The sequence below is a fragment of the Vombatus ursinus genome, unplaced genomic scaffold (genome assembly GCF_900497805.2).
Source record: "Vombatus ursinus unplaced genomic scaffold, bare-nosed wombat genome assembly UNPS02015411.1, whole genome shotgun sequence".
In the NCBI taxonomy this organism is placed as follows: domain Eukaryota; kingdom Metazoa; phylum Chordata; class Mammalia; order Diprotodontia; family Vombatidae; genus Vombatus; species Vombatus ursinus.
Window position 1 is genome coordinate 1,216,115 of NW_020955189.1, and position 22,984 is coordinate 1,239,098.

At 56.3% G+C, this 22,984-nt stretch overlaps 1 protein-coding gene across 1 annotated transcript in view; it reads left to right on the forward strand.

The window, feature by feature from the left end:
• The window catches only part of PI4KA (phosphatidylinositol 4-kinase alpha), a 140,615-nt gene that overhangs the window by 30,610 nt on the left and 87,021 nt on the right, over nt 1-22,984 (forward strand). Inside the window, exons 9-19 of the mRNA XM_027847472.1 lie at nt 1,107-1,172; nt 2,574-2,670; nt 5,300-5,491; nt 8,821-8,921; nt 9,495-9,624; nt 10,677-10,809; nt 10,939-11,034; nt 11,454-11,637; nt 12,481-12,584; nt 14,215-14,383; nt 21,574-21,624. Coding sequence (XP_027703273.1) covers nt 1,107-1,172; nt 2,574-2,670; nt 5,300-5,491; nt 8,821-8,921; nt 9,495-9,624; nt 10,677-10,809; nt 10,939-11,034; nt 11,454-11,637; nt 12,481-12,584; nt 14,215-14,383; nt 21,574-21,624 — 1,323 coding nt within the window. The remainder of the gene's footprint in view (nt 1-1,106; nt 1,173-2,573; nt 2,671-5,299; nt 5,492-8,820; nt 8,922-9,494; nt 9,625-10,676; nt 10,810-10,938; nt 11,035-11,453; nt 11,638-12,480; nt 12,585-14,214; nt 14,384-21,573; nt 21,625-22,984) is intronic.

Genomic DNA, 22,984 nt, shown 5'->3' on the forward strand with positions numbered 1-22,984 from the left:
GCCTTTTCCTCTGGGGCTGCCGACAGCTTTGGAGGAGAGCGGATAGCCATCCCTCATCAATGACAGGACCCTAAGGAATTACTAAGAGAGAGTGGACACCGCCCCAGATGTCTCAGGTTCCCCCCCCCCCAAGTGTTAGAAACTGTTTTTGTATCCTGAAGTTTATTTTTAATGCACAGCCACGTAAAGAAACAGGGATGTTTGGGATGTTCTGAGCTTGGAGTTTGATTTCTTGTTCCTTGATAAGAAGAAGTGAGGGAGGTGGGAGGTGACCACAGAAGCTCGAGACACTTTTCCCCATACATCCTCGGATCTTTGAGTTGGGAGGGGCGCTGCGGTCCCCTCAGCCACTGTATGTGTCTGCTCGTCGTTGTCCCAGACCAGCAGCCCCCTGAGGGACAGAGAATGAAGCCTCAGCAGGCAGCCTGCACGTTATCGGACAGCCCTGAGTGTTAGAAAGTCCTTCTTCCCGCAGGCCCCTTTCCACCGTCCGAATCTTGCCCTCAGAATGTACTTGAAGTTACTTGAATCATTGCAACACACCATCTCAGGAAACAGGGAATTTCTGCATTTAAATCTGCATTGAAGTTTTCTTATAACTCACTTCACTTTTCTCCTGAGAGTCAGCATGTCATTTGTTGCATGTCATCTCTTAATAGTTTAGACTTCTTGAAATGCCCATAGTGAGTAGGAAGGAAAACAATGGAGGTAGCATGCCTGCAGAAAGCTGCACGCACAAGCAGTTGCTCCCAGAGCCCCCGTGGCGCGTGCCCCATGTGTGGTGCCCGGCCTCTCAGGCGCTTCCCCAGAGTGATGACACCGGGCTTCCCAGGATGCCCTTCTCACCTGCTCTGGGGGCTCCAGGAGCCTCTGTCAGCCTGTGCTGGGAATCCCCTCCGCGTAAGCCCCTGGATCATCTGCGTGTGCCCGGGCCCTCCTCACACTGGTGTTTCTCTGTGCAGCGGTGGGATCAGAGCAAACCCTTGCAGATGACGTGCCCCAGCTGTAGTTGGGACTGGCTGATGGCTCCACAGATGGTAACCATTGGCATTCTGTGCCCCGGGTTTTGTTTGACCTAGTGGTTTTTTCCTTTGTTTCTTTGGTAGGTGGAGAAGATAGTGGAGGAGTCTGTTCTCAAAGCCTTAGACGCTATTGTGACTGCTGTCACGGAGGTGGGTGACGTGCGTGTTTGTTTGGAGCTGGGAAGGACCTTAGAGCAGGGGATGTCAGGTCTGGGAGGGGCCTTAGAACATGGGCCTTGGAGTGCTAGTTCTCTCCAGAGCCTGAGAATTAATCTAGACCTGGTCTTGCTCATTTTGCTGCTTGGGAACATGGGATTGACTCGGGGACAAGGTGACTTGTCCAAGGTCACACTGAATTCGGGGTAGAGTCTGAACAGTTAGAAAACCCGTCTCCAGACTTCTGTCTCTGCAGCTGCTCCCTGTGTAAGACAGGCATCTCCCGGGCTTCAGGTCTCTGTCAGAGGGTCAGAAGGGACATTTTTTTCTGGCAGTCAGCCAGCTGCCTTTCCAACGACACACATTCTTACTGGCTGTGTGAGGAAGGAGCCTGGGAGACGGGGACATTTGTTTCTTTTAATGGGCTTGAAGTGTGTGGTTTGTTCCCTGTTTTCTGTCTTAACTAATGGAGGATAATGGGCATACTAAGTCATCAGAATCCCTTCTGGGGTGGCCTGTAATGGGAATGGTACCAGTCAGCAAACTGAGTCAGGGAGTTCGTGTGCCAGGGCTCGTGTTCTAGAGTGGGGGAACCCCTACCCCTGGGGATCAGTACTGAGCCAGTGCAAGGTCTGAGGAGGGGACGGCATTCGAAGCTGGCAGGAGGTGACAGGTGGGTGCCTGGGCACAGCCTCCTTTACACGCGGCCATGCTCACGGTCCTGCCCCGCACTGGGCAGAGGAGAGAGCGACGTTCTGCGTGTGCTTCTTCAGCAGCCCTTGCTCAGGCTTTGCTGAACCAGGTGGGGACCCCTGAGTGTGGGGGTGTGTGTAAAAGCAGCAGCTAATGGGAGCGGTCTGGCCCACTCTTGTTTCTCATCTCATGTCAGCTCCCTGAGGCCAGGCCTGGTCTCCGTGTGTGTGCCCCGCAGTGCCTGCCTGTGCCGGGAGAGGAGACGTGGGCAGTGCTTCTGAGCGTGCCAGGCTCTTTCCACACATGCCTCCTCTGGCCCCAGGTTCCAGAGTTCACCGCTTTCCCCCAGGCTTAGCCCGAGTCCTGACCCGGCCAGTAGCTGGTGTGTGACAGGCCCCAGGGCCTTTCTCTGCTGCTGCATTTGGAGTAGGCCGTCAGAGGGTCCTCCAGGTCTGAGGAAGGAAAAGGAAGGTCAGACCAGGGGAGCGTGGGTGTTTGACCTCAGCACCTCAGTGGTCAGGCAGCATTGATGAACGGTGTGTGGGAAGGCACCGGCCGTGTCCCGGGCTGGTGAATCCTCCGTCATGGCTCAGGCGGCATCCGCCTGCTGGCGCGTGGTGGTGGGGAGGCCAGAGCAAGAGCAGGCCCGTTTGATGCGAGCCTGGCCAGCCCCTGAGGGGAGGTCTCTGTGTCTTCTTTCAGGCCAACCCCAACATCGATCTGTACTACTCCACCTTCAGTGATCCTCTCTACGTCACCATGTTCAAAATGCTGAGGGACACCTTGTACTACATGAAGGGTGAGTGATGGTGGCACACAGAGGGGCTCTCCTGCCCTGAGGAGGGGGTGCCGAGGCTGCCTTCCAGGATCAGGCATTGGTAAGATCTTCCAGTCTGGACCTGCGAGGTGCCTGAGAGTGTGTCCAGGTAGGGTGGCCTGAGGCTTCAGCGGCCGCACAGCCCAGCCCACTTCCCCAGCCTGGCCGGACCGGCCATTGTGGAGCCTCAGCTCGCTGACCCCGGGGAGAGGAATGACCTTCCGCTGCGCTTAGGGCCCACCTCAGCAGCTTCTTCCTCATGGTGCCCACCAGGCCCTTGCCATCCCTGCGCAGGATCCATTATCAAGTGCCAGGAGGCTTGTCTTGGGGCTTTGCTGTTTAGGTGAAACGTCCCCACTTCCTGTAACCAGGCCTCAAGGACCACGGGCGGGGGGCGCTTCCCGTTTCTGGTCACCTTCGTTCCTCTGGGCACTCTCTCAGTGACCGCTGTCTGTCCCAAACTCTTGTGCCCAGAACTGACCCCGGTCTCCATTCACAGACCTCCCACCATCCTTGGTACCCACAGGTATCTTTCAGAGGAGTGGTGGATGCTGGGAGGAGCCCAGAGAATTAAGCAACTCACCCAGGCTGGCGCTGAGCCTCTGACTCTGGTTCAGGCCTCTTTCCATGAGGCCCTGGGCTCCACCCCAAAGCAGCAGCTGTGCACTCCCTCGAGGCCACTGGTCCAGCTCGCTGTCCCACACAGCTGAGGGTTGTATCCCTGCCCCCGTCACCATGCTCAGAGACCTCTCGGGAAGGTGACGGAGGCCACCCGTGCCCTCCAGCCCCCCCACTGGGGACCAGGTGTGTCTGCTGACCCACCGGCGCTCTGCTTTTCCACAAGGCCCAGAGCACAGGTTCTCTCTGATGCTTTGCCCAAAACTCTCCCCCTCAGGGTCAGTGGTTGTGGTCAAAAGGAGTGAAGGCAGCCTGGGAGCATCACGGCTTCCTCTGCCTTTCCTCAGGGCTTAGCAACCATCCCTTGACTATTGTTTTTAGCTGTTTCCAATCTTGCCCAACTCCTTGTTGACCCTGTTTGGGATTTTCTTGGCAGAGATGCTGGAGTGCTTGGCCACTTCCTCCTCCAGCTCATTTTACCGATGAGGAAACTGAGGCAAGCAGGGTTGAATGACTTGCCCAGGGTCACCTGGCTAGAGAGTGCCTGAGGCTAGATGTGAACTCAGATCTTCCTGACTCCAGCCTGAACACACTATGGCACCACCTAGCGGCCTCCCGTGACTTTTAGACATGCAGTAAAGAACATTTTGATTCTTATCGCTAAAGGGATGCTTTGGGGCTGTTGCTGAATCAGTTGTGTTGAGGTCCAGGAAACTTCTCTTGTATCTTAATGTGAAGTTTTTTTCCCCTTTTTGTCTGATTCTGTGCCGCCCTAAACTTAGAACAGGAAAGTCTGGCCATTGAAAAATTGTTTTCTCCGTTTCTGGTGAGCCCCGGGCTCGGGCCCGTCCTGTGTCAGTCATGTGGCCGGGGTGGCTCTAGCGCCGTGAGACAGCCTGGGTGGCTGAGCGGGCCGGTGGGCGCTTCCCTCCATGAGGCCGCAGCTCCCTGCACCAAGGGAAGGGCTTGTCCCACACCCCCTCGAACGTCCCCTCGGCTCCAGCCCTCGCAGCCAGTGAGCCGGGAAAGGAGGCGGGGTGAGGAGTGGCCTGCCTGGCCCCTTTGGGCTCCAGATCCCCTGGACCTGCTGGACGTTGGCCTTTGGCCTCTCCCCAGGGTTTCTCCCCTTGCTCTGCCTCTCATGGAGTGACGGGATGGCCTGGTCAGCATCGTCGCTAAGAGCACCCACCATGGCCATTGCAGTGATTACTGAGCTTACCCCTCCCCAGCGTCCTTTGGATGGTGAGGTGGTCTTGGGCTCTGCCCTCAGCTGCAGCTCTGGGCAGGGCCGGCCTGGGCCGTGTCAGTCGGGTGCCGGATGGCCTCTCTGCTCTCTGGCCTAGCTCTGCAGAGGCCCCAGGCTTGCCGTGAGGGCTGTCCTGGAGGCCTCTGAGCTGTGGCGGGCTGGCCAGACAGCCGCCGTGCCAGCGGGGCATTGCTGGGGACCGCAGCAGAGAGCTAGGCGCTCGATCCTCCAGCTCCCTCTCGTCACTGTGCCGTCTTCTCTGTCCAGACCCGTTCGCATGGGGCCTGCCTTCTCCCCACTTGACATCAGCGTGGAGGACTGGGAGTCTGCAGACCCCAGGGCTTTCTGCTTGCCGGCCCACCTGTGCTGGGTCACCTAAGGGCCAGGGACCCGCTGCCCCCGGGCTGGTAGCCTCACCCAACCACATCTCTCCCCAGGGGGCCTGTTTCAGGAAGCTCAGATTTCAGCATGTCGTCAGTGTTCAGCATCGCTCCCTCGTGCTGCCGGGTTTGTCCCTCCCCAGGCAGCGTCCTGGGGTCAAGACGTCCAGTCTGAGTGTGGACTCGGAGGCTGTGTGGAGGCCGGACAAGTGTCCTGGGCTTCAGATTCCTAGTTCTTACGCTTTCTTGTTGCTGAAAAGTGGGCGGGTCACTGCCCGGTCAGACCTGGAGCCTGACCATGACGCTGGGCACTGTTGCCTCACTGCCTTTGGCCTGATGTGGGCGCTCTGCTTCTTGCTCTTCCCAGACCTCCCGATGTCCTTCGTGAAGGAAGTCCATGACTTTGTGCTGGAGCAGTTCAACATTAGCCAGGCCGAGCTGCAGAAAATCCTGCACGATGTTGACCGCGTCCCGAGTGAGCTCAGCCCCTTGAAGCTTCGCTGCCAGGCCAACGCAGCCTGCGTGGACCTCATGGTGTGGGCCGTGAAGGACGAGCAAGGTGGGTGTGGGTGTGCACGCGTGTGCATGGGGTGGGCTGGGGCTGGGGGCCCAACGGGAAAACCCTGCGCCTTTCCTGCCCTTTGGGGCCCTTCAAAGTCGGGCACCCCCTGGCCCTAGGTCGTTTGGTTCCTTTCATTTGCCCTGGAGTTCAAACTGGACTCCTTCCCATTCTCTTCCCATCCTTCTTCACTTGCCCAACGTGGCAGCCATGTGGGACTGCCGACCGCCGCCACACGTGGCCTGTCCTCTCCCGCCTCTTCTCAATCCCTCCTCGGCTGCAGGTGTTTTCTCCCGCAGCAGGGCTCCTGGCACTTGGGCTCCCCTTCTGGGCTGAGGGTTTGATCGGCGCATCTGTGCGGTGGAAAGGGGCTGTCAGGGCCAAGAGTCGCAGCTTTCTCGCCTTTAAATAGGGAGCATGAGGTCACAGAGATGGTGTGTGGGCCCTTTGGACTCACTCGGGCACCGTTTCCCCCAGCTGTCTGGAGGTGCTGATACCTTGTGTGCAGGCTGCACCTGGCCCTTGGTGGGCGCGGGAAAGCTGCCCCTGAGGAATCGCTGTTCTCAGACAGGATCGCGTAGAAGCGTGGCTCTTCTCCTGGCTTCTCCCTCTGATGGGAGAGGAGGAAGGGAGTGACCGAGCTGAGGCCGGGGACCTGGCAGGGGCCGTGTGGGGAGAGCAGCCTGGGTGGGCCCTGAGAGCTGGCTCCAGTTCTCTTGGAACCTGTTAGAGTGGCCCTGGTGGGGAGAGGGGGATGCCTCTGCCACGATTGGGGAGCCCTCCCTCCCTCCACTTGTCAGCGGTGTTGTTCTAGGCCAGCCTTTGTGGTAGAGAAGGGAAGAAGACTGGGTACTGTGCCTGCTGTGTGCTAAGCCCTGGGAGGGAGGTGCTGTTATTATCATCGTCTTACAGATGGGGAAACTGAGGCAGGGAGAGGCAAAGGGACATAGCCAGGATCACTCAAGTAGGAAGCGTCTGAGACTGGATTTGAAGTCAGGTCTCTCTGACTCCGGTCCTGGCGCTCCATTCACTGTTAGGCTGCCAAGCTGCCTGGCGGGCTGGAGCAGGTGCTGGGCTCCTCTCGAGTTGCCTTGGAGCTCACTGCCTGCGTGGCCCCGTCAGCAGCACAGTGCAGGGCTCTGACATGGGATGGTTGAAAGCCTTCATTTGGGCTGTGCATTCAGGACCAGATGGGTGAGTGCTCGCTCTGGGCAACTGGGGCCATCCGGCTTCGCCCATCTCAGAGTTCTCGTGGTAGTGGCGGCATGCTGCATGTGCTCTGACCGTTAGCAGCAGTGGGTGCTGGGGGGATTCGAGGCGGAAGGATGACTTCCCCGTTCAGGGAGGGGTAGCGGAGGCATGTAGGTGATCCCCGGAGCCAAAGACATTTGAGCTGGCCCAGGAGGATGAGCCCGACTTGGAGGGAAGGGAGTCCGCCAAGGGGGAAGGAGGACACCCAGCGAGCTGCTGAGCCTGGGAGGGGGCGGACACCAAGCTGCGGGGGGCCTCGAGGCGTCCCCCGTCTGGGCTCCTGACGCCGAAGCCCTCCTGCCCGAGCTTCCCCCGGGCCCGGCTGCCGTCTGGCTCCCAGCCCCTTCTTTGGGTCAGCAGTCTGCCATCTTGAGCCGCAGCCCGTGGGCACAGACCTGTCTGTTGGTACTGCCGCTGAGCACTTGTAGCGCTGGGGCCACCTCTGCTGAGTCTCGTGACTTGAGCCTGAGGCCCTGAGATCCGATAAAGCACCAGAAAATCTTTAAAAACTACCCTGTGACTCAGGAGGGTGGCGGGCGGCCTTCCTCTTTGTGCCCTTGCCAGGAATGTGGAGGCCGCCCCCCCCCCGCAGCAGAATGCCCGGAGCTGGGTCTGGAGGCAGGAGGACCTGAGTTCAAATCTGCCTCAGTGATAGCACCTGCTGCTTGGGGTGCTTGTGAGCATTAAGTGAGATCATCTTTGTAAAACTGCTTAACCAGGGGCAGCTGGGTGGCGCAGTGGATAGAGAACCAACCATGAAGTCAGGAGGACCCGAGTTCAAATCCAGCCTCAGACCAAACACTAGACACTTACTAGCTCTGTGACCCTGGGCAAGTCACTTGACCCCAATTAACCCCCCCCCCCAAAAGTGCTTAACCAGTGCCTGGCACATAGTAGGCGCTTGGTGCTTATTCCCTTCCTTCCTTCCTTTACACCCATTTAGTGGACGGCCTTCTTTAGGGTGGGGTTGGACAGGGTAACCCTGAACTCACCTCCAGTATTGAGGATTTTAAAGAATTTACATTTTAATTGATTTGGTTTTTCACAGTACCTTTTTTTCACCACATGGCCTCCTTCCCCCTGAGAGAGAGCTGCCCTTTGTAGTCACATAAAAGAATTCAGCCAAACTAAGCCACCTGGAGGCAGGCAGCCCTCTCAGGGCTCTCCGTGGAGGCCAGGCTCTCCAGGACCATTTTGCAGCCCTTGGCTTCCCTAGGGAGCCTCATTGTTCCAACCTTGGCCAGGGACCCGAGGTGTGAAGCTGGAGAGTTTGCAGGGACCAGCTCCCCCCTCCCAGCCCAGGCCATTTCCCCAGCACTCTGGCTCAGCTCGGAGGGTGAGGCACCGCGGGACCACAGGGCAGTCTCCATGCCCTGAGCCCCCTCAGACTTCTCTTCCCTGACTCCCACGTGGCCCGGCTGGGGCCCAGGGCAGTCAGGCTCTCACCACCTCCTCCACCCCTCCAGCTCTGCTTTGGATAAAAACAAAAGCAGTGATGTTACAGAGCACTTTACAGTTATTATCCCTGCAGGGACGGTTGCTGTTACCCTCATTTTATATGTGAGAAAACTGAGGCAGAGGGGTGTAGTGACTTGCCCAGGGACTCCCAGCTACTGAGTCTGAGGGCAGACTTGCACTCGAGTCTTCTCGAGTCTAAGGCCAGACGTGCTCCCGCTGCCTTGGCTGTCTTGGCTGCCCTCAGGTGCCACCAGCTCGTCTTGAGCCGGGGTCATGTGGAGTCCAGTCTTACTGTCGGAGCGGGTTAGCTCCAGTATCTGTGGAGGCTGTGGCCTGCCAGGGGAATGGGGAGAGATGGAATGGTGCAGATCATGCACCCTTGGCTTAGAACATCAAAGGGAAGGGAAGGCACTTACGTAAAATGCATTCACTTATTCGTGAGTGTGCCAGGCTGAGTGACTACTTGCTGGGTGTGTTCTGGGCATAGGGCTGGACCGGAGGTCCTGCTCCAAGGAGCCATCCTTCGCGCCCCAGGCCCGGGCCGCCATCTGGAGCGTGGGCCGTTGCGGACATACCGCGGGACCTAACGGGTTTCTCCTTTTCCTTCTCTGACTTTCCAGGAGCAGAAAACCTCTGCCTCAAGCTGTCTGAGAAGCTGCAGTCCAAGACCTCCAGCAAAGTGATCATCGCCCACTTACCCCTGCTCATCTGCTGCCTGCAGGTCAGTCTCCCCACGGACCGAGAGCGGCCAGAGTCCTGCCCGGGGGTCCGCAGCTGTCCTTACGCCGCTGACCTCTGGGGCCAGGGCGGCTCTTGCCCTCCTGTGTTCCCCGGGGACGCCCACGCCTCCCAGGGCTCTGCTGTCCCACCAGCGAAGGCACCTCTGCCTCGTGGCTTCGGGCCTCGGCTCCCACCCCACCTTCTGTCTGAGGCAGTCCCTGCCACTTGCCTTCCTTTGTATCCCCAGTGCTTGGCCTGGCTCCCAGTGGAGACCTCCTCCTGGGTCTCTGAGAGTCCTTTCTCTGGCACGTCCTCAAAGCCCAGGGTGGCTCCTCGGGGGAGGAGGGTCTACCAACATTCTGCTCGGGTTAGCCAGGGCGGCCAGGGCAGCCTCGGGGCAGGGGCAGGGGCATGTGCCAACCCCACCCTCTGACCTCTGACCACTGCTCTCCCCAGAGGCCCTTCCCCTGTCACTCTGCAGTCCGGTGTGTCCTCAGGGCAGGGCACTGGAGACTTTACGGGCTCCTCCGTGAGCGCTACCCCCACCTGACCAGGCCCCCTCTGTGTCTCGTAGGGCCTTGGGCGTCTGTGTGAACGGTTCCCGGTGGTGGTTCATTCGGTGACCCCGTCTTTGCGGGACTTTCTGGTCATCCCGTCCCCAGTGCTGATCAAGCTGTACAAGTACCACAGCCAGTACCACGCAGGTACCACGGCTCACGGCGTGCGCATGCTTGGTCTGCCGGCGTGGTGGGGGTCTGGGCCTTCAGCTACTTCAGAGTGTTGGTCGGAGGACCCAAGGAGAGAGTATTGCAGGGTACCTGGAACACAGTAGGCACTTCATAAATGCTTGCTCCCTCCATACACATGCTGATTCCCCCTTACGGGGCCGCAGTTTTTGAGATAGGAGGCTTCGACAAATCAGCTTTGAGACTTCTCTGTTCTGAGCCTCAGTTTGCCCTACCCCCAGGGTGGCCATGGAGGTCTCCGTCAGCTCTCAGGATGATGGGGTGACCTCCTCTCTCAGAGGCTGTCTCACAGCTCCCTTCTTCCTTGGTCCCTCAGCGATAGCCCCACGCCGTCCTCTTGTCTGCACCGGGGGAGGGTGGTGCCCATGCCCCACGCTGCCCCGGAGGCCTGCGTTTTAGGCCAGGGTGTTCCCTGACCAAGTCATCATGAGGCTTCAAAGGGATTCTGTCCAGAACTCTGAGTGCGCTGGGGGAGACCACGTGCAGTGTGTCCCCTGTGGCACGTGGGTCTGCACCCTGCGCCGTTGCATGTGTTGACCCCCTACTGATTCAGAAGCCATTGTCTTTACCCCGGCACTTGCAAGTCCAGAGGCAGCCTTCCCTTTAACACCTTTTTCTGGTGTTGGTTGTTTTTACATCACCAGTATTTCCCACTGCGTGTCTTATGATAAAGACTGGAAGCATAAAAGGGAAGAAAAGCCCTCCATCAGGCCACGCCAAGCCATTAGAGTGGCCCAGGGTTCAGTCGTCCTGTCCCGGGCCTGGGCCTTCTCTGGTTCTGCCAACTGTGCGCTTCCTCGCACTCATGCCTTCTCACGCTGCTCAGGATTCCTTTTCATTGGCGGCGCTGTCAGAAAATGAATAGAGCCCAGCGACTCCCCGTTCCTCTCCCTGTCCAAGGGAACAGTTGGGGGGACTCTGAAAACCGAAGCCGAGGCCACTAGGGAGACGCGGGGGGCCGCGCAGGCGCCGGTCAAACTGTGTATGTCTGTGCCCGCGTTTGCCTTTAGTTGGCGGCAACGACATCAAAATCAGCGTCACCAACGAGCACTCGGAGCCTGCGCTGAACGTGACGTCCGGGAAGAAGAGCCAGCCGTCCATGTACGAGCAGCTCCGGGACATCGCCATCGACAACATCTGCAGGTGAGGCCCGTCACCACGGGCTCGCGCGGGGCCGCCGGGGGGCCGCCCAGGGTGTCCTCGCCCAGCCAGCCTCGGCTCCTGGGCTCCTCCTCGAGGCCCTTTCAGCAGGGGGCTTTCCTTGTCCTTCAGGTGCCTGAAGGCTGGTCTGACAATCGATCCCGTGATCGTGGAGGCCTTCCTGGCCAGCCTGTCCAACAGGCTCTACATCTCGCAGGAGAGTGACAAGTGAGGCCTCTGTTTCTGGGTGTGAGTGGTGGGCTGTGGAGGGGGGCCTGGAGCGTCTGGGACGTCGTAGTCTCTTCTGGAGGCAGGGCTTCAGGTTCCTCATCTGTAAAATGGGCTGCATCATGATTGCCTCCCTGGTGCGTCGTCCGGTGAAGATGATGACGGCGGTGGTGGTAATGGCTAGGAATGTCCTAGAGGGGACCCCAGAGCTCATTTCGAAGGGGGAAATGGCCTCCCTGTCTGAGTCTGAAAGTGGCTTCTCTGTGTCATGTGGAGGGTTTTTCCTCCAAATCAGCTTGCAGGAGTAAGAAGCTCAGATGAACGTAAGCTCCCAAAGGGCAGGGACACACAGTAGGTGCTTGGTGAACGGAGCTGGGCTAGAGATGCGGGGCCTCAGCCGGCGGGTGCTCTGCCCCCAGGGATGCTCACCTGATTCCGGACCACACCATCCGGGCGCTGGGGCACATCGCGGTGGCACTGAGGGACACCCCCAAAGTCATGGAGCCCATCCTGCAGATCCTGCAGCAGAAGTTCTGCCAGCCTCCCTCTCCTCTCGATGTGCTCATCATCGACCAGCTGGGCTGCCTGGTGATCACTGGCAACGTAAGCATCCCCCCCGAAGCTGCTGTCCCGCGGCAGAGAGCTGGGGCTGCTTCCCGGATCCCCAGCCCCCCAGGAGGGGGGAAGCCCACGTTAATTCACAAAGACAAGGCCCCAGAGTTGGGTCAGGGAGCCTGGCTTCTTGCTCTGTCCCTGCTGACTCATCCCCAGCCCCTCTGGCCTTCCAGTCCTTCATCCACGTGAGAGAAGGGGGAGCCGGACGGAGCTGTCATTGAGCCAGTATTCTATGAGAAAACAGAGGGGCTGCTTTTTGGGCCAGCGCAGAAACCTCCCCAGGAGGGGGCAGCGCACCCTGCTGGTGAGGTTTGAGAGAAGAGAAATAGCTTTCAGCAAATCCTCCAGACCATGTGGATAGGACTGGAAGGATTTGACCCACCAAATTTAAATGGGCTCAGAGGCAAAAAGGGCCCCAGTCAGGGCCTGGCTGGTTCAGCCTCTGCCCGGTCAGGAAATCCTCCTTCAGCATACCCAGAGATTGACCATGCATCCTTTGCCTGAAGCCCTCCAGGGAGCACACCCAACCTCCACTGGTGCAAATCTCAGCCTCTTAGCAGATTGCCCCGGAGTTGCTGTGGCCACAGAATTCATCCCGCTATGGTCACCCTTGGGCACTGGGCATGTTTGGTGATGGACGCGAGGCCCAGACGGGCAGGAGCCGTCCGAGCATTTGCTTTCCTGGTGCAGCCTGTGGGAGCTGCGAGTGCCCCCCTTGCCCTGGTTAGCCACTGGACCCTCTGAGAAGGGCAGGGCCCAGGCACCACCTGCAGGGCTGCTCAGGGCACTTTGGGAAGGGGCCAGTGACTTAGGGAAAATGTTTTCTTTCAGCAATACATTTACCAAGAGGTGTGGAACCTCTTCCAGCAGATCAGCGTCAAGGCCAGTTCCGTGGTGTATTCAGCCACCAAAGACCACAAGGATCATGGCTACAGGTACAGCCTGGAAGGTTCTGTGGGGGGGTTAGATGGGCCCTGGAAGCAGCTAGTGGGGGATGAGGCCCCCAGAACTGAGTGGCGTGCGTGCTCTGGGAGCTCAGAAGCAGGGTCCTTCTCCCTTCGAGCTCTCTTCTCCCCCAGGTCCCCCGCCCCCCAAAGCCCTCCTTCCCTTGCAGCATTCCCTCTCCCTGCTCACTCCCGCCTCCTGGCATCCCCAGCCTTCTCCAGAGCTCGGCTCCTCCTAAATGCCACCTCCTACATGAAGCCCCTCCGACCTCCCCCCACACCCACACAGCTTTTGTATATAATATCAGGCACCTCCCTCTCCTGCTGCCCTCACTACCCCAAATGAGGCTGTCTCTTTATTTGTTGTCTTTGTACCCTGTGCCTAGCCTTACGTAGCCAGGCCAGTGCTTCAGGGTGCTTGACCATAGATTAGCCGCTGAATCCCCTAAGATTGAGTGATCTGCCCCTCACGTGGGCTGCCCCCCCCAGTAGGTAGGCATGCGGTACAGGTCATGGAATTGATTGGGGGCCGAAGTGACCTGAGGGTCACTGCAGGGGGTGGGGTGCGGCCCCTGGCCTGGCCCATCTCCATCCTCACAGCTCCCGCTTTCCTCCTTTCCCTTTGTTCTGTGCTCGTATGTCCTGAGGGGCTCAGGCAGAGGCCGAGCAGGGTGGGAAAGGAGAGGTCCGGGGTGAGCCCGCCGTTCTGCCTCGGCCCTAGGGACCAGCCGGAAGGGCCGTTGCTTTCTTCTCCGGTCCCGCTCCCAGGGCTGCTCGTCCATGGCCAGTTGGTGCCGGGGGCACTGGCACACGGGGCAGCCTAGGTCTCTCCGTAGCCCGCGTTGGGCCGCCGTCCCGCGTTTGATGAGGATGAGGCGCTGAGGTTCGCAGAGGGACACGGGCCAGCAGGCCGTTCTCCTGTCTCCTGCATGGGGCCGGCCACAGAATGGAAGACGCGATGAGAATGGGCAGTGGGGTCAGCTGGGGCAAATCACTCCACTGCTCTCGGCCTCTGCTCGTCCATCTGTAAAATGGGGGTGACAGCTAGGCCCTCCTTCCCAGGGTTGTTGTGATTTTTGGATGAGAGGATACACTTCAAGTGCCGTGAAGCCTTCCAGGCCTGTGGCAGCGTCCAGTGTGCTTGTTCCTTCTGGCAGTGACAGCTTCTGGGCGAAGCCGGGTGGGCGTCCAACTCCGGAGCGAGCCTGGGCCCTGACCACCAGGTCACGGTCATTTGCTGTTGTCATCCTTAGGGATGGCAGTACTAAAGACCCTGTAGCCCGGCCTGATTTTTCCCCAGGCAGGCCTCGGGGAATGAAGTCAGCCCTAAGCAGTCTTTCCTGCTTGGTCCCATGGTGGCCACACTGTCTACTTTGTTCCTCCTTGCAGTCACACTGTGCACTCCAGGCCACCTTTGGCCCTTTCCCCGGAGGGATCGCCCAGAGCTTGTGTAAAAGGAAGGGTCTGGCCGAGAGCATGCCCCCGTGGGGGGCAGGGCTGGCTGCCAGAGGCCCTGGGCGGCCTCTCCTCTCCCTGGCCGCCGCCGCCTCGGTGCAGGCACTAGGCAAGCTGGGGAGCTACTCGTCTGAGCCGGGGCTCAGGACGTCCTTCCTCTCCACAGGCACTGCTCCCTGGCCGTGATCAACGCCCTTGCCAACATCGCCGCCAACATTCAGGACGAGCACCTGGTGGACGAGCTGCTCATGAACTTACTAGAGCTCTTTGTGCAGCTGGGTCTGGAAGGGAAGCGGGCCAGCGAGAGGGCCAGCGAGAAAGGGCCGGCCTTGAAGGTGAGCCCATCGGGGCCCACCCTCTCTGAAAAAAATGGGAAACGGAGGCAGGCACCTTGGTCAAGTGACTTGCCCAAGATCCCCCTGCCTGTGTGTCTGTGGCAGGGTTTGAACCCATGACTTCCCTTCTCCACGTTCACTTCCCTCTCTCCTCAGCCACCTTGCCTCTTGGTTCTGCTTGTGTCAGCGCTGCCCGGGATGCCCAGCCTTTGGTTAAAATAGCTGGCTTTTTAAATTTAAGTGCAAGTAATGAAGAAGAATTAATGAAGTATCCCTAGACTGTGAGCTTTAGCAGCCCAGGGGCCATTCCCCATCTAAAGGTTGCGTTTCTCCTGATACACAGCAAGCACTTTGCGGGCAGTTAAAATGCCTACTGTGTGTGAGGCGGTGGGGGCGCCGATGTGAAAAAGACCAGGCTCAGGGAGCTCTTAATGTGTAGAGCAGAAAACAGAGACCCATGTCAGTATAAGCCAGATAACTCTGTCCAGAACCGGTGCAAAATAAACGTGTTGGGGCCTGGGGCAGAGGTCCGAGAAAGGACAAAGAAGGGGACTTTGAACTTGCCCTGGAAGAAGAGAGGCAGAGGGGAGGGCGAAGGGCCCCCCGGGCCTGGGGGCCGCAGGGACTTGGAGAGGCGGCCCATAGAGGAGGAGGCTGAAGGGGGGCTCGGGAACGGGGATAAAGGGCTTTAAAAACCCAAAGAGGAGTGACATCTCTTCGTAGGTGATAGGGAGCCGGTGCATGGAGGTGACGGGCGCTGTGTTGGGCAAGGTCCCGATGAGGAGGTGGGAGGCTGTGGTCTACAAGGCTGCGGCATGGGGAGAGAGAAGAGTCCAGGCCAAGCGTGTAGACATGGGAGGGCCTGCTTTGGGGGTTGGCTGAGGAGGGCCCGCCCCCATGCAGGAAGTGCCTGCTTCCAGAGCTCGCACCTGTGCACGGATCAGTAGCTAACAGCAACAGTCACAATAGCGACATTCATACGGCGCTTTAAGGTCTGCAGTGTGCCCAGACTATGGACAAAATTAGTGCAAGATGATCTGGAGAGGGAGGGTGGAAGCCACTGTCCCCACTGGGCTGAGTTTTGATTCTAAAGGATGAGATGAGGAGGTGACCATTCCAGGTAAAGGCTCTGAGATGGGCTACAGAGAGGGAGGTACACAGAGTGCTGAGCAGGCTCGTGGGACAAGTTCACGGAAGCCCTGGAGAGAGCGCCGTCTTTCTTTTTTTTGGGTTAAACAGTGGGGTTAAGTGACTTGCCCAGGGTCACACAGCTAGTGAATGTTATGTGTCTGAGGCTTGATTTGAACTTAGGTCCTCCTGAATCCAGGGCCAGTGCTCTATCCACTGCGCCATCTAGCTGCCCCAAGAGCACCGTCTTTGAGGACTGGTCAGGAATGTGGGAAGGGCCAGCTTGCAAGGTGGCTTAGCTGCCAAGCAGAGCTAATGAACTTCAACAGAATAGAGGCACCTTGGAGGCCGTAAGGAGCCGGCGGGGTTCATTGAGCAGGGGCTGATGTGGCCTCCCCTAGGCCTCAGGAAAACCGCTTTGGCGGCCGTGTGGAGGGTGGCGTGGAGTGGGGAAATACTCGTGGCAGCAGGCCGTCCTGTGTAGGTAGAGAAGGGAATGTCTACCAGCGACATATAGGAGATGGAAACGACCCCAGCAGCTGGGTGGTTAGTATTACTGACCATCAGGTCCTGGAGGCCAGTGCTGTCTTAACCAAACTGTGGATCTCCTCAGGAGCCTCGCCCCTGGTGACACCTCCTTACAACCTGGCGGCCTTCCCTGGGCTTCTTCTATCTTCCCTGGGCTATTGCTTATGCACAACTATGCCCTGCCCTCCCACCAAGGTTGGAAACAGCATCTGAAATCCCTCGCTCCCTTGCAAGCCTCCTCCTTGGAACCTTGCCTGGCCCCCAGGTGAAAGTGGCCTCTCCCTCCTCCAGTGTCTTCTCCTACTTTGTGGGGTTCTGTCCTTTACTTCCATCATCTGTGCCCCTCATACTTCTCATTTGTACAGGCCATATGTCTCCTCTGCTCAAGTGTAGGGGCCTCAGGGTAGATCCAGGATGCTTTCATCTTTATAACTTCTCTGCTGGAAGAGGCCTCAGCTGGACTTACTGTAGCCAAAATGTTGGAACTGAGTTGAACACACTATGTTTGTTTTTTGAGGCAATCAGGGTTAAATGACTTGCCCAGGGTCACATAGCTAGTAAGTGTCTGAGCCTGGATTTGAATTCAAGTCCTCCTGACTTAAGGGCCAGGGCTCTATCCAGTGCCACGACCTAGCTGCCCCAGCACTGTGTTTTCTGTTGACCAACTGAGCCATTCTCACGCCAGCTCTGGGACAGTCACCCATGCTCACCTCACTCAGGACCCTGAGTAACTCTATGCTAGGAGTGTATCCAGAACCCTGCCCCACCCTCAGGGTCCTATCAATATGCCTTGGCAGAGCCTAGCGGCCCATAGACACTCTTGGGAGTTATTTGAATGGATCGTGCTCCTGGCCACAAAAATATATTAGAAGGTCAAAATTCCCTCTTTCCAATATGCTCCAAGCCTAACCCCTCATTCACTAAGTTTTGGAGAGACAGGGAATGGGGGAACCATCCCTTACTACTTTCCCAGATTTGCCCCAAGCAAAGATTGTGGATTAAGAGGAAGAGGAAAGGATTGTGGATAAACTGAGCAGTTGTAGCTAATTCAGTGAATCCAACAAGATTTGTTCAATGACTCCTTTCTGTTCACCCTTTGGACTGGAAAGGACAGAACCCAAAGGACCAGTGGAGAGATTATACCCCATATGATGGTGGTCAGAGCACTGGCCAGAGTGAAGGCAGAGGCCCCACTGGTAACATTGGAAAGGCCCTAGAAAAGAGACGAGCGTCCACAAGGTGGGAAGGGGCACATGGCTGGGCTTTCCTGCAAGGCTGGCAGAATGCTTGAGTCTCTCCTTAATGAGATAGTTAGTGACAAGGGAGCGAAGGCAGGTGGGCTCACAGAGAGCCAGCCTGGCTTTGGACAGAATGGCAGGATGTGCCAGGCTAGTTCTGCTGCCTTTTTTTAGAGGGCAGAGATGGTGGTGCCCCACAGTTTGGTGAAATGTTGCTCGATTCCTGCAGTGAGGTGGCTCAGAGCAGTCAGGAGGGCTTCACAGTCAGCTTGGAAGGAGGTCTCCAGTGAAGGGCCCCAGGGATCTGTACACCTTCATGTTACTTTCTGTCATTTTTGTCAGAGACTTGGATAAAGGCAGAGATGGTGTACCAGAGGCAGCAATGGCACATGGGAGACATAGATGGTGAGCCATATTTGCAGGTAATACAGAGCAGAAAGAGATAGCTAACGTCAAGTCACAGCTCAGACCAATTAAGATCAGGTTAGGAGAGAATGTTGGACCTGATCTAATGAGCTAACATCTGATGGGGATGAGCTCCACGTCAGTGGCACAGAAAGCATCTGTTGGTGGGCCTAGAATTTTGTCTCAGCTGCACGTGGGGGTTGGATGGATGGGAAGGGGACACACCCGAAAAGCTGCCGCAGTAAGAGGACCAGGAGGCCTCTGGATTCTCGGCTTCCCTTCCGAGGGCAATGCTGATGTGCTGGAGAGTGACCCACGCTGTGCGCCCCGTGGAGAACGGAGGGGGAAGAGGCCATAGCACATGAGAACAGTCGGCTCGGTGTTGGAGGGGCTAAGACTCTTCCTCTGACTCTGAGGGAAGGAGTGGTTTGGGAGCGGTGCTGGGAGGTCCACCAAGGTAGTAAATGCAGAGCCCTGAGTGCCAAGGCAGTGAAGGAGAAAGTGGCCTGGGCAGTCCCAGGGATCAGGGAAGGCCTCCCCAGAAGCTGCTGCTTGAGCAGGGTCTTCAAGGGACCCTGGAGGTGAGGGTGAGGAGGGAGGGCATGGGGGCAGTCGCTGCAGAGGCATAAAGAGAAGGCTTGTTTAGCTGGGGCGTAGGAAGGCTGGAAAGGGAGGCTCAGAATGCATTGGGAAGGGCTTTGAAAGCCAAACATGGCATTTTTATTTTATCCACTAGGCAACAAGAAGCCACTGGAGATCATAGAGCAGGAGGGTGACTGGACAAAACGTTATGTAGCCTCGTGGGCAGAGGAGCAACCTACCTGCCCCTTCTGCATGGGGGAAGGACAGATGCAGCTGTTTGTGAAGGATGGATGAATGCTTTGTCTGAAGCACATCTGCCAGCCTGTCTTGCCTGAATTTAAATATTTCTTCTGGTAATAGATTGTGGGGTGTGAAATCTGGAGGCAAGCTCGGTTGTTTTAGTTATAAGTGCTTGTTGATTGACTGATTAAAGTGTGGTGAGCAGGAAGAGTCTGGAGGAGGTGACCCTGAGGAAGGGGGCTAGGCAGGCCTCCCGGCCATATGGGACCATGGAAGTGCAGACCTTTGAGGGCCCTTGAGATCACACGCTCCGGTCACCATCATCCACACAGGAGGAAATGGCGGCCCCGTGGGCTAAGACGCGCGGAGCCTGACGACAGGAAGGGAGGGGAAGAAACTCCTTCCATCCTCTTCTCTCCCACGCTCCCAGAGCCTGTGACGGATAACAGCCATGTTCTAAGTGAGACGTTCTCAGAGCAGCTTGACCACAGTTTGGAAGGGACTTGAGCCCCTTTCCCACCCCTGAAAGAAGCTGGGGGTCTGAGAGTCTGAGGGGAGCAGTGCGCACCTGCCCAGGGGACAGCCTGTGTCGTAGAGGAGGAGGAGGGAGAAGCGAGCCTGGAAAGAGGCAGCAGGTTGTTTAGGACAATGGGCTTTAAAGGCCAGCCTGCAGAGTTGTATCTGAGCTCAAAGCAATGAATGGCCATTTTCTCCCCTGAAGGATTATACTCACTTTTGCTGGGTAGGTGATTCTTGGCTGTAATCCTATCTCCTTTGCCCTCCGGAATATCATATTCCATGCCCTGCAGTCCGTTAAAGTAGAAGCTGCTAAATCTTGTTATCCTGAGTATGTTTCCGCAATACTTGAATTGTTTCTTTCTGCCTGCTTGCAATATTTTCTCCTTGACCTGGGGACTCTGGAATTTGGCTATAATATTCCTGAGAGTTTTCCTTTGGGATCTCTTTCAGGAGGTGATTGGTGGATTCTTTCCATTTTTTCATTTGTTTCCATTCATTTCCATTTCCATTTCCATTTCTATTTTACCCTAGGTTCTAGAATATCAGGGCAGTTTTCCCTTGATAATTTCTTGAAAGATGATGTCTAGGCTCTTTTTTTGATCATGGCTTTCAAGTATTCCAGTAATTTTTAAATTATCTCTCCTGGATCTGTTTTCCAGGTCAGTTGTTTTTCCATTGAGATATTTCACATTGTCTTCTATTTTTTCATTCTTTTGGTTTTGTTTTACAATGTCTTGATTTCTCATAAAGTCACTAGCTTCCATTTGTGCCATTATAATTTTTAAGGAAATATTTTTTTCAGTGAGCTTTTGGACTTCCTGTTCCATCTGACCAATTCTGCTTTTGAAGGCATTCTTCTCATTGGCTTTTTGGACCTCTTTTGCCATTTGGGTTAGTCTGTTTTTTAAGGTGTCATTTTCTTCAGTATTTTTTGGGGTTTCCTTTAGCAAGCCGTTGACTTGTTTTTCATGATTTTCTTGTATCACTCTCGTTTCTCTTTTCAGTTTTTCCTCTACTTCTCTTACTTGTTTCTCAAACTCCTTTTTGAGCTCTTCCAAGGCCTGGGACTGATTCATATTTTTCTTGGAGGCTTTGGATGTAGGAGCTTTGACTTTGTTGTCTTCTTCTGGTTGTTCTTCTTTGCCACCAAAATAAGATTCTATGGTCTGACTTTTTTTTGCGCTGTTTGTTCATGTTCCCAGCCAGTTACTTGAGTTTTAAACTCTTTGTTAAAGTGGAGTCTGTGGAGAATGTACTGTCCCAAACTTTGGGAGTTTTGTGCAGCTGTTTTCAGAGATACTTCTAGGGACCTGTAAATTTTCAGTTCTTCCAAGGTGGTATGATCAAAGATGAGGTGTTTACTCCTTTCCTGGCCTGTGCTCTGGTCTGTGAGTGATCACAGGCACTCTTTTCTGCCTTGGAACTGTGAGGAGGATTCCCTCTGCACTGCCATTACAAGCTCCACTACGCCAGGGCTCCTCCTCTCCCCAGGACCACCACCCAGAACTGCGCCGCAGATCCAAGCACAGCAAAGCAAGAGCATCCTGCCTCGGCACCAGCAAAGAGATCCCTGCAATCCCCCTCTGATCAGCCACTTGATTCCCCCTCTGTCTGTGGGCCGAACTCAGGAAGCAGCTGCCGCCCTGGGGCTGCACTGGGACAGGGGCTGGGACCAAGCTTCTCTCTCACCATGGTCACAGAGTTTTCCTACTGACCTTCTGAGTTGTCTTTGGCATTTGTTGGTTGAGAAGTCTGGAAACTTCCACAGCTGCCCGTGATTCAGTCCTCTGAGGGCTGCTCCAGGTTCGCTGAGGCCTGATCTTTCCCTGTGCACCCATGCTGAACTGTGCTCCTCTCCCCGCCCGGCACAATAGATCTTTCCAATCAATCATCCAGGTTGTCTTGGGCTGGAAATTTGTTTCACTCTGTCTTTTTGTGGGTTCTGCTTCTCTAGAATTTGTTTAGAGCCATTTTATACAGGTATTTGGAGGGCTTTAGGGGAGAGATGAAGCACGTCACTGCTTTTACTCTGCCATCTTGGCTCCGACCCCTAAATATCTGTCTTTCCCTTTCTGTTTATCCATCCATCTATCTATCCATCTCTCCATTTTCCCTTCCATCTGTCCATCCATCTCTCTTTTGTCTCTCCATTCATCTATCCATCTCACCCTAGCCCCTTTTCCATCTATCTCCACCTCCATCCATCCATCATCTATCCATCTCTCTATCTCTGTACATGTCCACTTGTAAATGTGTATATTCATGTATATGCATATATATTAAAGAATGTAAAAAAATGTTGGTTGTCTGAGGGTCCTGCTGTATGGTGCCGTTTACCTGCGGTTTTGCTACACAGTCCTTCACCCTGATTATTTTTCTTTCCTTGTCAGTTTTTAAATGGCTCAGTCCAGAAGGAAGCACACAGGCCCTGGCGTCCCAGGACTTGGGTTCGAATGCCACCACCCAGGTCCCCTTGGGCAAGTCAGTGCCTCCCCCCACCTCTGGCCCAGTGGTCCTCTGTTGTGACCTTTGTGCTCTCTTCCTTCCTAGGCGTCCAGCAGTGCCGGGAACCTTGGCGTGCTCATCCCTGTTATCGCTGTGGTGAGTAACCGTGACCTTTTGCTAGAGTCCGTGTGTTGGGTTGTGATACTCCCCATGATCTGTTGCCGATGCTTTTCTGTCTACATGGATTCCCTCTTGCCGGGTTTCCAGCGTTTTAGTCCAATTGAAGGCACCTGTGCTTTCCTCCAGGCACCTCCCAGGCTCCTAACCGCAGGGTCCTCTCTGACCCTTCCTCTCCCCTTCCCCACTGCAGCCCTTCAAGTGTCTGGCTCAGATGCTTAGCGGAGCCTTCGTGGTGGTCTTCCTGTGTCTGTTCTCTCCCATCCCACACAAATGTTTGTCCGGGTTCCCCAGCTGGTCAGTGGCAGTCCTGACTAGCATCCGTGTCTCCTGGCTCCAGGGCCTGGGCTGCCTCTGAGGCATGTAAATAAATGGGCAGTGAAATGACCTTCCTGGGATCTCCCCTCTGTTCCTTGTGGGGGCCTCCTTTGGACCCCAGCCTTTGGGACTCCTCAGCCAGAAGCCAGGGAGGGCCGGGCTGGGAGAGAGCACAACCTTTGGGGTGCTACAGGCTGCTTTACTGTGGATTGAGGATGGCCAGGTCCACACTGGAAGGACCACCCCAGAGTGCTAGAGGCTGACTTCTCCTAGCCAAGAAGCCGGCACTGCCTTCCTCAGCCCTTGCCTTTCTGAAAGCTCATGTTTAGCCTCTGGACCGCCTCATGCCCTGTCCAGTCTGAGACTCGGGCTCAAACCATCTCCACCTTTGAGAGAAGCAGCTCTCTTGTGTCAGCCTCCTCACAATAGATGCAGCCCCCCCCCTCCCCCGGCAGCCCCTGCTGGGCCGGTGGCCCCACAGCCTCACTCCCATGAGGCTGCCTGCCTGGCCTCCCCTCCCCTACCCTGATGTCTCTTCCTCTTCCGCCTCACGGTAATTTCCCATCCCCATCTTCAGTGTCTCCAGGCTCTGTAAGTGTGGGAGTGCCCACTAGGAAGGTGGGGTAGAAATCCTCATGCCTGTCTCTGGGGAGCAGCAGGCTTGCCGCTTAGACCCAAGAGTGCCAGGCTTGGTTGGCAGCTTTTTCCCCTCCAGGAACAGTATTTGCTTGTTAAGAATTGTGGGGCATGGTGACCCTTTAGGTTGGAAGATGTGTGTATTTCTCCCAATTATTGAAAACACTCTCCTGTTACAGCTGTTACAGATGTATGGCATGAGGCATTACCAAGTACCATCACACCAGGCCAAAGAAAACCTTTGTGCACAATGCAGGCTTTGGTCTTCGTCCTCCTCCTCTCTCCATTTCTGTCCCCCTGCCCATGCTGCCTCCAAGGAGAGATGAGGCGTCCTGGTGGCCAAGCCAGAATATCGGCATGGGTTTTCCTATCAAACAGTGTTATA